This window comes from Scyliorhinus torazame, chromosome 24 (assembly GCF_047496885.1).
Source record: "Scyliorhinus torazame isolate Kashiwa2021f chromosome 24, sScyTor2.1, whole genome shotgun sequence".
Classification (NCBI taxonomy): Eukaryota; Metazoa; Chordata; class Chondrichthyes; order Carcharhiniformes; family Scyliorhinidae; genus Scyliorhinus; species Scyliorhinus torazame.
In genome coordinates, this window is record NC_092730.1 from 9,507,601 (window position 1) to 9,524,220 (window position 16,620).

The window sequence follows — 16,620 nt, forward strand, 5'->3', positions numbered from 1 at the left end:
CAGCCAGCAACAATTTCCACATCGCCACGGTTAGTGGGGAAATATTCGCTCCTGGTGTCAGCTGGGAATCTGCAAGGAGGGAGAGAGTGGCAACTGGGAAGGGGTTTGGGTCCAGAGGGATTGTGGACAGTGGGGGTGAACGGGAAGGGGTTTGGGTCCATTGGGATTGTGGACAGTGGGAGTGAATGGGAAGGGGTTTGGGTCCATTGGGATTGTGGACAGTGGGAGTGAATGGGAAGGGGTTTGGGTCCATTGGGATTGTCCACAGTGGGAGTAAACGGGAAGGGGTTTGGGTCCATTGGGATTGTGGACAGTGGGAGTGAATGGGAAGGGGTTTGGGCCCATTGGGACTGTGGACAGTGGGAGTGAATGGGAAGGGGTTTGGGCCCATTGGGATTGTGGACAGTGGGAGTGAACGGGAAGGGTTTTGGGTCCATTGGGATTGTGGACAGTGGGAGTGAACGGGATGGGGTTTGGGTCCATTGGGATTGTGGACAGTGGGAGTGAATGGGAAGGGGTTTGGGTCCATTGGGATTGTGGACAGTGGGAGTGAACGGGAAGGGGTTTTGATCCGTTGGGATTGTGGACGGTGGGAATGAATGGGAAGGGGTTTGGGTCCATTGGGATTGTGGACAGTGGGAGTGAACGGGAAGGGGTTTGGGTCCATTGGGATTGTGGACAGTGGGAGTGAACGGGAAGGGTTTTGGGTCCATTGGGATTGTGGACAGTGGGAGTGAACGGGAAAGGGTTTGGGTCCATTGGGATTGTGGACAGTGGAATGAATGGGAAGGGGTTTGGGTCCATTGGGATTGTGGACAGTGGGAGTGGATGGGAAGGGGTTTGGGTCCATTGGGATTGTGGACAGTGGGAGTGAATGGGAAGGGGTTTGGGACCATTGGGGTTGTGGACAGTGGGAGTGACCGGGAAGGAGTTTGGGTCCCTTGGGATTGTGGGCAGTGGGAGTGAACGGGAAGGGGTTTGGGTCCATTGGGATTGTGGACAGTGGGAGTGAACGGGAAGGGGTTTGGGTCCATTGGGATTGTGGACAGTGGGAGTGAACGGGAAGGGGTTTGAGTCCATTGGGATTGTGGACAGTGGGAGTGAACGGGAAGGGGTTTGGGTCCATTGGGATTGTGGACAGTGGGAGTGAATGGGAAGGGGTGTGGGTCCATTGGGATTGTGGACAGTGGGAGTGAATGGGAATGGGTTTGGGACCATTGGTATTGTGTACAGTGGGAGTGAACGGGAAGGGGTTTGGGCCCTTGGGATTGCGGACAGAGGGAGTGAACGGGAAGGGGTCTGGGTCCATTCGGATTGTGGACAGTGGGAGTGAACGGGAAGGGGTTTGGGTCCATTGGGATTGTGGACAGTGGGAGTGAATGGGAAGGGGTTTGGGTCCATTGGGATTGTGGACAGTGGGAGTGAACGGGAAGGGGTTTGGGTCCATTGGAATTGTGTAGAGTGGGAGTGAACGGGAAGGGGTTTGGGTCCATTGGGATTGTGGACAGTGGGAGTGAACGGGAAGGGGTTTGGGTCCATTGGGATTGTGGACAGTGGGAGTGAACGGGAAGGGGTTTGGGTCCATTGGGATTGTGGACAGTGGGAGTGAACGGGAAGGGGTTTGGGTCTATCGGGATTGTGTACAGTGGAGTGAACGGGAAGGGGTTTGGGTCCATTGGGATTGTGGACAGTGGGAGTGAATGGGAAGGGGTTTGGGTCCATTGGGATTGTGGACAGTGGGAGTGAATGGGAAGGGGTTTGGGTCCATTGGGATTGTGGACAGTGGGAGTGAACGGGAAGGGGTTTGGGTCCATCGTGATTGTGTCGAGTGGGAGTGAACGGGAAGGGGTTTGGCTCCATTGGGATTGTGGACAGTGGGAGTGAATGGGAAGGGGTTTGGGTCCATTGGGATTGTGGACAGTGGGAGTGAATGGGAAGGGGTTTGGGTCCATTGGGATTGTCCACAGTGGGAGTGAACGGGAAGGGGTTTGGGTCCATTGGGATTGTGGACAGTGGGAGTGAACGGGAAGGGGTTTGGGTCCATTGGGATTGTGGACAGTGGGAGTGAACGGGAAGGGATTTGGGTCCATTGGGATTGTGGACAGTGGGAGTGAACGGGAAGGGGTTTGGGTCCATTGGGATTGTGGACAGTGGGAGTGAATGGGAAGGGGTTTGGGTCCATTGGGATTGTGTACAGTGGGAGTGAACGGGAAGGGGTTTGGGTCTATTGGGATTGTGTACAGTGGGAGTGAATGGGAAGGGGTTTGGGTCCATTGGGATTGTGGACAGTGGGAGTGAACGGGAAGGGGTTTGGGTCCATTGGGATTGTGTACAGTGGGAGTGAACGGGAAGGGTTTTGGGTCCATTGGGATTGTGTCGAGTGGGAGTGAACGGGAAGGGGTTTGGGTCCATTGGGATTGTGGACAGTGGGAGTGAACGGGAAGGGGTTTGGGTCCATTGGGATTGTGTACAGTGGGAGTGAACGGGAAGGGGTTTGGGTCCATTGGGATTGTGGACAGTGGGAGTGAACGGGAAGGGGTTTGGGTCCATTGGGATTGTGGACAGTGGGAGTGAACGGGAAGGGGTTTGGGTCCATTGGGACTGTGGACAGTGGGAGTGAACGGGAAGGGGTTTGGGTCCATTGGGATTGTGTACAGTGGGAGTGAACGGGAAGGGGTTTGGGTCCATTGGGATTGTGGACAGTGGGAGTGAATGGGAAGGGGTTTGGGTCCATTGGGATTGTGGACAGTGGGAGTGAACGGGAAGGGGTTTGGATCCATTGGGATTGTGGACAGTGGGAGTGAACGGGAAGGGATTTGGGTCCAGTGGGATTGCGGACAGTGGGAGTAAACGGGAAGGGGTTTGGGTCCATTGGGATTGTGGACAGTGGGAGTGAATGGGAAGGGGTTTGGGCCCATTGGGACTGTGGACAGTGGGAGTGAATGGGAAGGGGTTTGGGCCCATTGGGATTGTGGACAGTGGGAGTGAACGGGAAGGGTTTTGGGTCCATTGGGATTGTGGACAGTGGGAGTGAACGGGATGGGGTTTGGGTCCATTGGGATTGTGGACAGTGGGAGTGAATGGGAAGGGGTTTGGGTCCATTGGGATTGTGGACAGTGGGAGTGAACGGGAAGGGGTTTTGATCCGTTGGGATTGTGGACGGTGGGAATGAATGGGAAGGGGTTTGGGTCCATTGGGATTGTGGACAGTGGGAGTGAACGGGAAGGGGTTTGGGTCCATTGGGATTGTGGACAGTGGGAGTGAACGGGAAGGGTTTTGGGTCCATTGGGATTGTGGACAGTGGGAGTGAACGGGAAAGGGTTTGGGTCCATTGGGATTGTGGACAGTGGAATGAATGGGAAGGGGTTTGGGTCCATTGGGATTGTGGACAGTGGGAGTGGATGGGAAGGGGTTTGGGTCCATTGGGATTGTGGACAGTGGGAGTGAATGGGAAGGGGTTTGGGACCATTGGGGTTGTGGACAGTGGGAGTGACCGGGAAGGAGTTTGGGTCCCTTGGGATTGTGGGCAGTGGGAGTGAACGGGAAGGGGTGTGGGTCCATTGGGATTGTGGACAGTGGGAGTGAACGGGAAGGGGTTTGGGTCCATTGGGATTGTGGACAGTGGGAGTGAACGGGAAGGGGTTTGAGTCCATTGGGATTGTGGACAGTGGGAGTGAACGGGAAGGGGTTTGGGTCCATTGGGATTGTGGACAGTGGGAGTGAATGGGAAGGGGTGTGGGTCCATTGGGATTGTGGACAGTGGGAGTGAATGGGAATGGGTTTGGGACCATTGGTATTGTGTACAGTGGGAGTGAACGGGAAGGGGTTTGGGCCCTTGGGATTGCGGACAGAGGGAGTGAACGGGAAGGGGTCTGGGTCCATTCGGATTGTGGACAGTGGGAGTGAACGGGAAGGGGTTTGGGTCCATTGGGATTGTGGACAGTGGGAGTGAATGGGAAGGGGTTTGGGTCCATTGGGATTGTGGACAGTGGGAGTGAACGGGAAGGGGTTTGGGTCCATTGGAATTGTGTAGAGTGGGAGTGAACGGGAAGGGGTTTGGGTCCATTGGGATTGTGGACAGTGGGAGTGAACGGGAAGGGGTTTGGGTCCATTGGGATTGTGGACAGTGGGAGTGAACGGGAAGGGGTTTGGGTCCATTGGGATTGTGGACAGTGGGAGTGAACGGGAAGGGGTTTGGGTCTATCGGGATTGTGTACAGTGGAGTGAACGGGAAGGGGTTTGGGTCCATTGGGATTGTGGACAGTGGGAGTGAATGGGAAGGGGTTTGGGTCCATTGGGATTGTGGACAGTGGGAGTGAATGGGAAGGGGTTTGGGTCCATTGGGATTGTGGACAGTGGGAGTGAACGGGAAGGGGTTTGGGTCCATCGTGATTGTGTCGAGTGGGAGTGAACGGGAAGGGGTTTGGCTCCATTGGGATTGTGTACAGTGGGAGTGAACGGGAAGGGGTTTGGGTCCATTGGGATTGTGTACAGTGGGAGTGAACGGGAAGGGGTTTGGCTCCATTGGGATTGTGTACAGTGGGAGTGAACGGGAAGGGGTTTGGATCCATTGGGATTGTGGACAGTGGGAATGAATGGGAAGGGGTTTGGGTCCATTGGGATTGTGGACAGTGGGAGTGAACGGGAAGGGGTTTGGGTCCATTGGGATTGTGGGCAGTGGGAGTGAACGGGAAGGGGTTTGGGTCCATTGGGATTGTGGGCAGTGGGAGTGAACGGGAAGGGGTTTGGGTCCATTGGGATTGTGGGCAGTGGGAGTGAACGGTAAGGGGTTTGGGTCTATTGGGAATGTGGACAGTGGGAGTGAACGGGAAGGGTTTTGGGTCCATTCGGATTGTGTAGAGTGGGAGTGAACGGGAAGGGGTTTGAGCCCATTGGGATTGTGGACAGTGGGAGTGAACGGGAAGGGGTTTGGGTCAATTGGGATTGTGGACAGTGGGAGTGAATGGGAAGGGGTGTGGGTCCATTGGGATTGTGGACAGTGGGAGTGAATGGGAATGGGTTTGGGACCATTGGTATTGTGTACAGGGAGTGAACGGGAAGGGGTTTGGGTCCATTGGGATTGTGGACAGTGGGAGTGAATGGGAAGGGGTTTGGGTCCATTGGGATTGTGGACAATGGGAGTGAACGGGAAGGGGTTTGGGTTCATTGGGATTGTGTAGAGTGGGAGTGAACGGGAAGGGGTTTGTGTCCATTGGGATTGTGGACAGTGGGAGTGAACGGGAAGGGGTTTGGGTCCATTGGGATTGTGGACAGTGGGAGTGAACGGGAAGGGGTTTGGGTCCATTGGGATTGTGGACAGTGGGAGTGAACGGGAAGGGGTTTGGGTCCATCGGGATTGTGTACAGTGGAGTGAACGGGAAGGGGTTTGGGTCCATTGGGATTGTGGACAGTGGGAGTGAACGGGAAGGGGATTGGGTCCATCGTGATTGTGTCGAGTGGGAGTGAACGGGAAGGGGTTTGGCTCCATTGGGATTGTGTACAGTGGGAGTGAACGGGAAGGGGTTTGGGTTCATTGGGATTGTGTAGTGTGGGAATGAATGGGAAGGGGTTTGGGTCCATTGGGATTGTGTACAGTGGGAGTGAACGGGAAGGGGTTTGGGTCCATTAGGATTGTGGACAGTGGGAGTGAATGGGAAGGGGTTTGGGTACATTGGGATTGTGGACAGTGGGAGTGAACGGGAAGGGATTTGCGTCCATTGGGATTGTGGACAGTGGGAATGAACGGGAAGGGGTTTGGGTCCATTGGGATTCTGTACAGTGGGAGTGAACGGGAAGGGGTTTGCGTCCATTGGGATTGCGTAGAGTGGGATTGAATGGGAAGGGGTTTGGGTCCATTGGGATTGTGGACAGTGCGGGTGAACGGGAAGGGGGTTGGGTCCATTGGGATTGTGGACAGTGGGAGTGAATGGGAAGGGGTTTGGGTCCATTGGGATTGTGGACCGTGGGAGTGAACGGGAAGGGGTTTGGGTCCATTGGGATTGTGCACAGTGGGAGTGAACGGGAAGGGGTTTGGGTCCATTGGGATTGTGGACAGTGGGAGTGAACAGGAAGGGGTTTGGGTCCATTGGGATTGTGGACAGTGGGAGTGAACGGGAAGGGGTTTGGGTCCATTGGGCTTGTGGATAGTGCGAGTGAACGGGAAGGGGTTTGGGTCCATTGGGATTGTGGACTGTGGGAGTGAACGGGAAGGCGTTTGGGTCCATTGGGATTGTGGACTGTGGGAGTGAACGGGAAGTAGTTTGGGTCCATTGGGATTGTGGACAGTGGGAGTGAACGGGAAGGGGTTTGGGTCCATTTGGATTGTGGACAGTGGGAGTGAACGGGAAGGGGTTTGGGCCCATTGGGATTGTGGACAGTGGGAGTGAACGGGAAGGGGTTTGGGTCCATTGGGATTGTGGACAGTGGGAGTGAACGGGAAGGGGTTTGTGTCCATTGGGATTGTGGACAGTGGGAGTGAACGGGAAGGGGTTTGGGTCCATTGGGATTGTGGACAGTGGGAGTGAACGGGGAGGGGTTTGGGTCCATTGGGATTGTGGACAGTGGGAGTGAACGGGAAGGGCTTTGGGCCCTTGGGATTGTGGACAGAGGGAGTGAACGGGAAGGGGTTTGGGTCCATTGGGATTGTGGACAGTGGGAGTGAGTGGGAAGGTGTCTGTGTCCATTGGGATTGTGGACAGTGGGAGTGAATGGGAAGGGGTTTGGGTCCATTGGGATTGTGGACAGTGGGAGTGAACGGGAAGAGGTTTGAGTCCATTGGGATTGTGGACAGTGGGAGAGAACGGGAAGGGGTTTGGGTCCATTGGGATTGTGGACAGTGGGAGTGAACGGGAAGGGGTTTGGGTCCATTGGGATTGTGGACAGTGGGAGTGAATGGGAAGGGGTTTGGGTCCATTGGGATTGTGGAAAGTGGGAGTGAACGGGAAGTGGTTTGGGCCCATTGGGATTGTGGACAGTGGGAGTGAACGGGAATGGGTTTGTGTCCATTGGGATTGTGTACAGTGGGAGTGAATGGGAAGGGGTTTGGGTCCATTGGGATTGTGGACTGGGAGTGAACGGGAAGGGGTTTGGGTCCATTGGGATTGTGGACAGTGGGAGTGAACGGGAAGGGGTTTGGGTCCATTGGGATTGTGGACAGTGGGCGTGAACGGGAAGGGGTTTGGGTCCATTGGGATTGTGTACAGTGGGAGTGAACGGGAAGGGGTTTGGGTCCATTGGGATTGTGGACAGTGGGAGTGAACGGGAAGGGGTTTGAGTCCATTGGGATTGTGTACAGTGGGAGTGAATGGGAAGGGGTTTGGGTCCATTGGGATTGTGGACAGTGGGAGTGAATGGGAAGGGGTTTGGGTCCATTGGGATTGTGTACAGTGGGAGTGACGGGAAGGGGTTTGGGTCCATTGGGATTGTGGACAGTGGGAGGTAACGGGAAGGGGTTTGGGCCCATTGGGATTGTGGACAGTGGGAGTTACACTGACGTCTGTGATGTTCCTTTGGTAGGATGCAGGTGGACCCTGTGTACGATGCCCCCGAGAGCCCCTCTGCCCGGCAGCCCTCCCACAAGTCTTCCCTGACCAAAGTCAGTGTTCTGGACCGGCTGATCTTCACTCACTCCGTCTGGCTGCAACTCAGCATGAACTCGGCAACCTGCCTCCACATCCTCCAGCGGGAGACTCCGGGGGTGAGTACCACCGACCGTTATCCCCCTCCCAGCGGACTCCGGACCTCCCCGAGTGAAACGCCTCCTGCCCTCCAGGCTCGTGGCCCAGCAAGCTTCGGACATTCGACTGCAGAGGGCTCCGCAACACTGCCCCACCCTGTCCTCTTCCCATTGGTGTGTGTGCATTGTGGTATGTCCAGAAGCCCAATCGGTACTGAGGCCAACTGGCACCCCAGGTGGACTGAACCGATGGAGGACAGAACAGGAATCGATTCTTCCTGCCCACTTGGCAGTCTCCTTGACATTGACGTTCAAAAACAGGATCTTTCAGCTTCTTTCTGAATGGGGGACTGCGAGGGAGAATCGTCAGATTAGCAGCCAGCCGCCAGTCCTAGATTCTCAAACCTTTTAATCCCTAAAATCTTGCTTCGAAAGCCAGTTTTGATAGCTTTACAGTCGAACAATGTTTCTGTGTTTGAGCCACAGCAACTTGTGGACAGCACTGACACCTGGTGGACTGAGGCTATCATTGAACACTCCCCGTGAGAGCGAGTCCCACATTCTCCCCCACTCCCCGTGGGAGCGAGTCCCACATTCTCCCCACTCCCCGTGGGAGCGAGTCCCACATTCTCCCCACTCCCCGTGGGAGCGAGTCCCACATTCTCCCCACTCCCCGTGGGAGCGAGCCCCACATTCTCCCCACTCCCCGTGGGAGCGAGTCCCACATTCTCCCCACTCCCCGTGGGAGCGAGTCCCACATTCTCCCCACTCCCCGTGGGAGCGAGTCCCACATTCTCCCCACTCCCTGTGGGAGCGATTCCCGCAGTCTCCCCACTCCCCGTGGGAGGGAGTCCCACCTACTCCCCGCTCCCCGTGGGAGCGAGTCCCACATTCTCCCCACTCCCCGTGGGAGCGAGTCCCACATTCTCCCCACTCCCTGTGGGAGCGAGTCCCACATTCTCCCCACTCCCCATGGGAGCGAGTCCCACATTCTCCCCTCTCCCCGTGGGAGCGAGTCCCACATTCTCCCCACTCCCCGTGGGAGCGAGTCCCACATTCTCCCCACTCCCCGTGGGAGCGAGTCCCACGTTCTCCCCACTCCCCGTGGGAGCGAGTCCCACATTCTCCCCACTCCCCGCGGGAGCGAGTCCCACGTTCTCCCCACTCCCCGTGGGAGCGAGTCCCACATTCTCCCCCACTCCCCGTGGGAGCGAGTCCCACATTCTCCCCACTCCCTGTGGGAGCGAGTCCCACATTCTCCCCACTCCCCGTGGGAGCGAGTTCCACATTCTCCCCACTCCCCGTGGGAGCGAGTCCCACATTCTCCCCACTCCCCGTGGGAGCGAGTTCCACATTCTCCCCACTCCCCGCGGGAGCGAGTCTCACATTCTCCCCACTCCCCGTGGGAGCGAGTCCCACATTCACCCCACTCACCGTGGGAGCGAGTCCCACATTCTCCCAACTCTCTGTGGGAGCGAGTCCCACATTCTACTCACTCCCCGTGGGAGCGAGTCTCACATTCTCCCCCACTCCCCGTGGGAGCGAGTCCCACATTCTCCCCACTCCCCGTGGGAGCGAATGTGGGATACGGAGACCGGGACTGTGCGCAGTAACTCCGAGTGTGGGATACGGAGACCGGGACTGTGCGCAGTAACTCCGAATGTGGGATACGGAGACCGGGACTGTGCGCAGTAACTCCGAGTGTGGGATACGGAGACCGGGACTGTGCGCAGTAACTCCGAGTGCGGGATACGGAGACCGGGACTGTGCGCAGTAACTCCGAGTGTGGGATACGGAGACCGGGACTGTGCGCAGTAACTCCGACTGTGGGATACGGAGACCGGGATTGTGCGCAGTAACTCCGAGTGCGGGATACGGAGACCGGGACTGTGCGCAGTAACTCCGAGTGTGGGATACGGAGACCGGGACTGTGTGCAGTAACTCCGAGTGTGGGATACGGAGACTGTGACTTTGTGCAGTAACTCCGAGTGTGGGATACGGAGACCGGGACTGTGCGCAGTAACTCCGAGTGTGGGATACGGAGACCGGGACTGTGCGCAGTAACTCCGAGTGTGTGATACGGATACGGAGACCGGGACTGTGCGCAGTAACTCCGAGTGTGGGATACGGAGACTGGGACTGCGCACAGTAACTCCGAGTGTGGGATACGGAGACTGGGACTGCGCACAGTAACTCCGAGTGTGGGATACGGAGACTGGGACTGCGCACAGTAACTCCGAGTGTGGGATACGGAGACCGGGACTGCGCACAGTAACTCCGAGTGTGGGATACGGAGACCGGGACTGTGCGCAGTAACTCCGAGTGTGGGATACGGAGACCGGGACTGTGCGCAGTAACTCCGAGTGTGGGATACGGAGACCGGGACTGTGCGCAGTAACTCCGAGCGTGGGATACGGAGACTGGGACTGCGCACAGTAACTCCGAGTGTGGGATACGGAGACCGGGACTGTGCGCAGTAACTCCGAGTGTGTGATACGGATACGGAGACCGGGACTGTGCGCAGTAACTCCGAGTGTGGGATACGGAGACCGGGACTGTGCGCAGTATCTCCGAGTGTGGGATACGGAGACCGGGACTGTGCGCAGTAACTCCGAGTGTGGGATACGGAGACCGGGACTGTGTGCAGTAACTCCGAGTGTGGGATACAGAGACCAGGACTGAGCGCAGTAACTCCGAGTTTGGGATACGGAGACCAGGACTGAGCGCAGTAACTCCGAGTGTGGGATACGGAGACCGGGACTGTGCGCAGTAACTCCGAGTGTGGGATACGGAGACCGGGACTGTGCGCAGTAACTCCGAGTGTGGGATACGGAGACCGGGACTGTGCGCAGTAACCCCGAGTGTGGGATACGGAGACCGGGACTGTGTGCGAGTTACATTAGTTAAATGAATAACAGACAGGATGATGTGTGAACGTATGGATATTGTGTGAGTTCTGGTCCTTTAACGATGAGTCTTATTCCCCCCATGGTAGATCTTCCTGATGCGACAGTCGGCCACATCTCAGAAGAAGGTTCTCTCGGTCAGACTATCGGACGATACCGATCCCTCCTTTGTGCATGACTTTGTCATCAACGAAGACTCCATCAATTCCAGTGAGTGGGGTCAGGGCGCTCGGCATTATAGAATGTTCCGGATCATTCCCACGATGCCAGAACGTTTAACTGGACTAGTTTGGGTTCCGCCCAGGGTCACTCAGCTGCTGACCCCACTACAGCCTTGGGTCAAACATGGACACAGAGCTGAATGCCAGAGGTGAGGTGGGAGTGACTGCCCCCTGACATCAAGGCAGCGTTTGACCGAGTGTGTCATCAAGGAGCCCGAGCTAAACGGGAGTCAGTGGGAATCAGGGGGGAAACTCTCCGCTGGGGGGAGTCAGACCCGGCACAAAGGAAGATGGTTGTGGTGGTTGGAGGTCAATCATCTCAGCTCCAGGACATCACTGCGGGAGTTCCTCAGGGTCGTGTCCTCGGCCCAACACATTCAGCCGCTCCATCAATGACCTCCCTTCCTTCATAAGGTGAGAAGTGGGGATGTTTGCTGATGACTGCACCATGTTCAGCACCATTCACGACTCCGCAGATACTGACGCCGTCCCTGTCCAAATACAGCAAGGCCCGGGCAATATCCAGGCTCCGGGCTGACAAGGGGCAAGTTACATTCACACCACACAAGTGCCCGGCAATGACCATCTCCTACAAGAGAGGATCTAACCTTCGCCCCCTTGACATTCGATGGCATTACCATCGCTGAATCGCCCACAATCAACATCCTGGGGTTACCATTGATCAGAAACTGAACTGGACCCAGCCACATTAATACTGTGGCTACCAGGGCAGGTCAGAGGCTGGGAATCCTGCGGAGAGTAACTCACCTCCTGACTCCCCCCAAAGCCTGTCCCCCATCTACAAGGCACAAGTCAGGAGTGTGAGGGAATACTCTCCACTCGCCTGGATGAGCGCGGCTCCCAACAACCCTCGAGAAGCTCGACACCATCCAGGACAAAGCAGCCCCGCTTGATTGGCTCCTCCTTCCACAAACATTCGCTCCCTCCCCCCCCGACGCACAGCGACAGCCGTGTGTCCCATCGACAAGATGCACTGCAGCACCTCACCAAGGTTCCTCAGGCAGCACCTTCCAAACCCACGTCCTCCACCACCTAGAGGGACAAGAGCAGCAGATACCTGGGGAACCCCCCCACCACCTGGAGGCTCCCCTCCGAGTCACTCACCACCCCGACTGGGAAATATATCGGCCGTCCCTTCACTGTCGCCGGGGCAACACCCTGGAACTCCCTGCCTAACAGCACAGTGGGTGTACCTACACCGCGCGGGGCTGCGGCGGGTTCATGATGGCGGCTCACCCACCGCCTTCCTGAGGGGCAATTAGGGATGGGCAGTAAATGCTGGGCCCGGCCCAGCGACGCCCACATCGCGGGAAGGAAGATGAATGACGTTGGGGGGAGAATGGGCTCTGATGAGGAGGACGGGATTTGGGGAACAGGGAATATTCGGGTGGTGCTTGAGGGCCGGCGTAGAAAGAATGGGCCGAATGGCCTCCTCCTGTGTTACAAGATTCTAACAGTCCTTCCCTTCCCTTTCAGCTTTCTCCCTGGAAGGTTCCGGAGTGACATTTGGAGATCTCTTTCATCTCATCTCCTTTTACTGTATGAGTAGGTGAGTGTGCGACTGCGAATGGGGGCAGGGGTCCGCAGTCCCCTCACCCTCCTCCCCATCTGACCCAGGCTCCGCCCCCCCGCCCCCATCGCCTCTATCACCCCACAGCCTCTCTCTCCCCTCCCTCCGCACTGTCAGAGGGTCAGTACTGAGGGAGTGCTGCACTGTCAGAGGGTCAGTACTGAGGGAGCGCAGCACTGTCAGAGGGTCAGTACTGAGGGAGCGCAGCACTGTCAGAGGGTCAGTACTGAGGGAGTGCCGCACTGTCAGAGGGTCAGTACTGAGGGAGCGCCGCACTGTCAGAGGGTCAGTACTGAGGGAGTGCCACACTGTCAGAGGGTCAGTACTGAGGGAGTGCCGCACTGTCAGAGGGTCAGCACTGAGGGAGTGCTGCACTCTCAGAGGGTCAGTACTGAGGGAGTGCTGCACTGTCAGAGGGTCAGTACTGAGGAAGTGCCGCACCGTCAGAGGGTCAGTGCTGAGGGAGTGTCGCACTGTCAGAGGGTCAGTACTGAGGGAGTGCCGCACTGTCAGAGGGTCAGTACTGAGGGAGTGCCGCACTGTCAGAGGGTCAGTACTGAGGGAGGACCGCACTGTCAGAGGGTCAGTACTGAGGGAGTGCTGCACTGTCAGAGGGTCAGTGCTGAGGGAGTGCCGCACTGTCAGAGGGTCAGTACTGAGGGAGTGCTGCACTGTCAGAGGGTCAGTACGGAGGGAGTGCTGCACTGTCAGAGGGTCAGTACTGAGGGAGTGCTGCACTGTCAGAGGGTCAGTACTGAGGGAGTGCCGCACTGTCAGAGGGTCAGTACTGAGGGAGTGCCGCACTGTCAGAGGGTCAGTACTGAGGGAGTGCCGCACTGTCAGAGGGTCAGTACTGAGGGAGTGCTGCACTGTCAGAGGGTCAGTACGGAGGGAGCGCTGCACTGTCAGAGGATCAGTACTGAGGGAGTGCCGCACTGTCAGAGGGTCAGTACTGAGGGAGTGCCGCACTGTCAGAGGGTCAGTACTGAAGGAGCGCCGCACTATCAGAGGGTCAGTACTGAGGGAGTGCTGCACTGTCAGAGGGTCAGTACTGAGGGAGTGCTGCACTGTCAGAGGGTCAGTACTGAAGGAGCGCCGCACTGTCAGAGGGTCAGTACTGAGGGAGAGCCACACTGTCACAGGGTCAGTACTGAGGGAGTGCCGCACTGTCAGAGGGCCAGTACTGAGGGAGTGCTGCACTGTCAGAGGCTCAGTACTGAGGGAGTGCCGCACTTTCGGAGGGTCAGTACTGAGGGCGTGCCGCACTGTCAGGGGGTCAGTACTGAGGGAGTGCCGCACTGTCAGAGGGTCAGTGCTGAGGGAGCACCGCACTGTCAGAGGGTCAGTACTGAGGGGGTGCTGCACTGTCAGAAGGTCAGTACTGAGGGAGTGCCGCACTGTCAGAAGGTCAGTACTGAGGGAGTGCTGCACTGTCAGAGGGTCAGTACTGAGGGAGGGTCGCACTGTCAGAGGGTCAGTACTGAGGGAGTGCCGCACTGTCAGAGGGTCAGTACTGAGGCAGTGCCGCACTGTCAGAGGGTCAGTACGGAGGGAGTGCTGCACTCTCAGAGGGTCAGTACTGAGGGAGAGCCGCACTGTCAGAGGGTCAGTGCTGAGGGAGTGCCGCACTGTCAGAGGGTCAGTGCTGAGGGAGTGCCGCACTGTCAGAGGGTCAGTACTGTGGGAGTGCTGCACTGTCAGAGGGTCAGTACTGAGGGAGCGCTGCACTATCAGAGGGTCAGTACTGAGGGAATGCTGCACTGTCAGAGGGTCAGTACTGAGGGATTGCCGCACTGTCAGAGGGTCAGTACTGAGGGAGTGCCGCACTGTCAGAGGGTCAGTACTGAAGGAGCGCCGCACTGTCAGAGGGTCATTACTGAGGGAGTGCTGCACTGTCGGAGGGTCAGTACTGAGGGAGTGCCGCACTGTCAGAGGGTCAGTACTGAGGGAGTGCTGCACTGTCAGAGGCTCAGTACTGAGGGAGTGCCGCACTTTCGGAGGGTCAGTACTGAGGGCGTGCCGCACTGTCAGAGGGTCAGTACTGAGGGAGTGCCGCACTGTCAGAGGGTCAGTGCTGAGGGAGCACCGCACTGTCAGAGCGTCAGTACTGAGGGAGTGCTGCACTGTCAGGGGGTCAGTACTGAGGGAGGGTCGCACTGTCAGAGGGTCAGTACTGAGGGAGTGCCGCACTGTCAGAGGGTCAGTACGGAGGGAGTGCTGCACTCTCAGAGGGTCAGTACTGAGGGAGAGCCGCACTGTCAGAGGGTCAGTGCTGAGGGAGTGCCGCACTGTCAGAGGGTCAGTGCTGAGGGAGTTCCGCACTGTCAGAGGGTCAGTACTGTGGGAGTGCTGCACTGTCAGAGGGTCAGTACTGAGGGAGCACCGCACTGCCAGAGGGTCAGTACTGAGGGAGCGCCGCACTGTCAGAGGGTCAGTGCCGAGGGAGTGCCGCACTGTCAGAGGGTCAGTACTGAGGGAGTGCCGCACTGTCATAGGGTCAGTACTGAGGGAGTGCTGCACTGTCAGAGGGTCAGTACTGAGGGAGCGCCGCACTGTCAGGGGGTCAGTACTGAGGGAGTGCCGCACTGTCAGAGGGTCAGTACTGAGGGAGTGCTGCACTGTCAGAGGGTCAGTACTGAGGGAGTGCTGCACTGTCAGGGGGTCAGTACTGAGGGAGTGCCGCACTGTCAGAGGGTCAGTACTGAGGGAGTGCCGCACTGTCAGAGGGTCAGTACTGAGGGAGTGCTGCACTGTCAGAGGGTCAGTACTGAGGGAGTGCCGCACTGTCGGAGGGTCAGTACTGAGGGAGTGCCACACTGTCAGAGGGTCAGTACTGAGGGAGTGCTGCACTGTCAGAGGGTCAGTACTGAGGGAGTGCCGCACTGTCAGAGGGTCAGTGCTGAGGGAGGGCCGCACTGTCAGAGGGTCAGTACTGAGGGAGTGCTGCACTGTCAGAGGGTCAGTACTGAGGGAGTGCCGCACTGTCAGAGGGTCAGTACTGAGGGAGTGCCGCACTGTCAGAGGGTCAATACTGAGGGAGTGCTGCACTGTCAGAGGGTCAGTACTGAGGGAGTGTCGCACTGTCAGAGGGTCAGTACTGAGGGAGTGCCGCACTGTCAGAGGGTCAGTACTGAGGGAGTGCCGCACTGTCAGAGGGTCAGTACTGAGGGAGTGCCGCACTGTCAGAGGGTCAGTACTGAGGGAGTGCATCACTGTCAGAGGGTCAGTACTGAGGGAGTGCCGCACTGTCAGAGGGTCAGTACTGAGGGAGTGCCGCACTGTCAGAGGGTCAGTACTGAGGGAGTGCCGCACTGTCAGAGGGTCAGTACTGAGGGAGTGCATTACTGTCAGAGGGTCAGTACTGAGGGAGTGCCGCACTGTCAGAGGGTCAGTACTGAGGGAGAGCCGCACTGTCAGAGGGTCAGTACTGAGGGAGTGCCGCACTGTCAGAGGGTCAGTACTGAGGGAGTGCTGCACTGTCAGAGGGTCAGTACTGAGGGAGTGCCGCACTGTCAGAGGGTCAGTACTGAGGGAGTGCCGCACTGTCAGAGGGTCAGTACTGAGGGAGTGCCGCACTGTCAGAGGGTCAGTACTGAGGGAGTGCCGCACTGTCAGAGGGTCAGTACTGAGGGAGTGCCGCACTGTCAGAGGGTCAGTACTGAGGGAGTGCCGCACTGTCAGAGGGTCAGTACTGAGGGAGTGCCGCACTGTCAGAGGGTCAGTACTGAGGGAGCGCCGCACTGTCAGAGGGTCAGTACTGAGGGAGCGCCGCACTGTCAGAGGGTCAGTACTGAGGGAGTGCCGCACTGTCAGAGGGTCAGTACTGAGGGAGCGCCGCACTGTCAGAGGGTCAGTACTGAGGGAGTGCCGCACTGTCAGAGGGTCAGTACTGAGGGAGCGCCGCACTGTCAGAGGGTCAGTACTGAGGGAGTGCCGCACTGTCAGAGGATCAGTACTGAGGGAGTGCCGCACTGTCAGAGGGTCAGTACTGAGGGAGTGCCGCACTGTCAGAGGGTCAGTACTGAGGGAGTGCCGCACTGTCAGAGGGTCAGTACTGAGGCAGAGGCAGCGGAGCGAGGGGGATTGCCGTGTACACTAACTGTGGATCTCCCCTCTGTTGAAGGGATGTGTTGCCGTTCACTTCTGAAGCTGCCACTGGCCATCGCCACGGCCCGATCGCACAAGAAACTCAAGACCATCTCCCACCTGGGCCATTGGTGAGTGGGA

The 16,620-nt window shown here is 57.7% G+C and overlaps 2 protein-coding genes across 2 annotated transcripts in view; one reads left to right on the forward strand and one right to left on the reverse strand.

The window, feature by feature from the left end:
* The window catches only part of slc8a4a (solute carrier family 8 member 4a), a 903,507-nt gene that overhangs the window by 398,178 nt on the left and 488,709 nt on the right, over window positions 1-16,620 (reverse strand).
* The window catches only part of LOC140400172 (ras and Rab interactor 2-like), a 40,171-nt gene that overhangs the window by 22,355 nt on the left and 1,196 nt on the right, over window positions 1-16,620 (forward strand). The window contains exons 2-5 of the mRNA XM_072489639.1: window positions 7,516-7,696; window positions 10,671-10,791; window positions 12,300-12,372; window positions 16,517-16,610. Coding sequence (XP_072345740.1) covers window positions 7,516-7,696; window positions 10,671-10,791; window positions 12,300-12,372; window positions 16,517-16,610 — 469 coding nt within the window. The remainder of the gene's footprint in view (window positions 1-7,515; window positions 7,697-10,670; window positions 10,792-12,299; window positions 12,373-16,516; window positions 16,611-16,620) is intronic.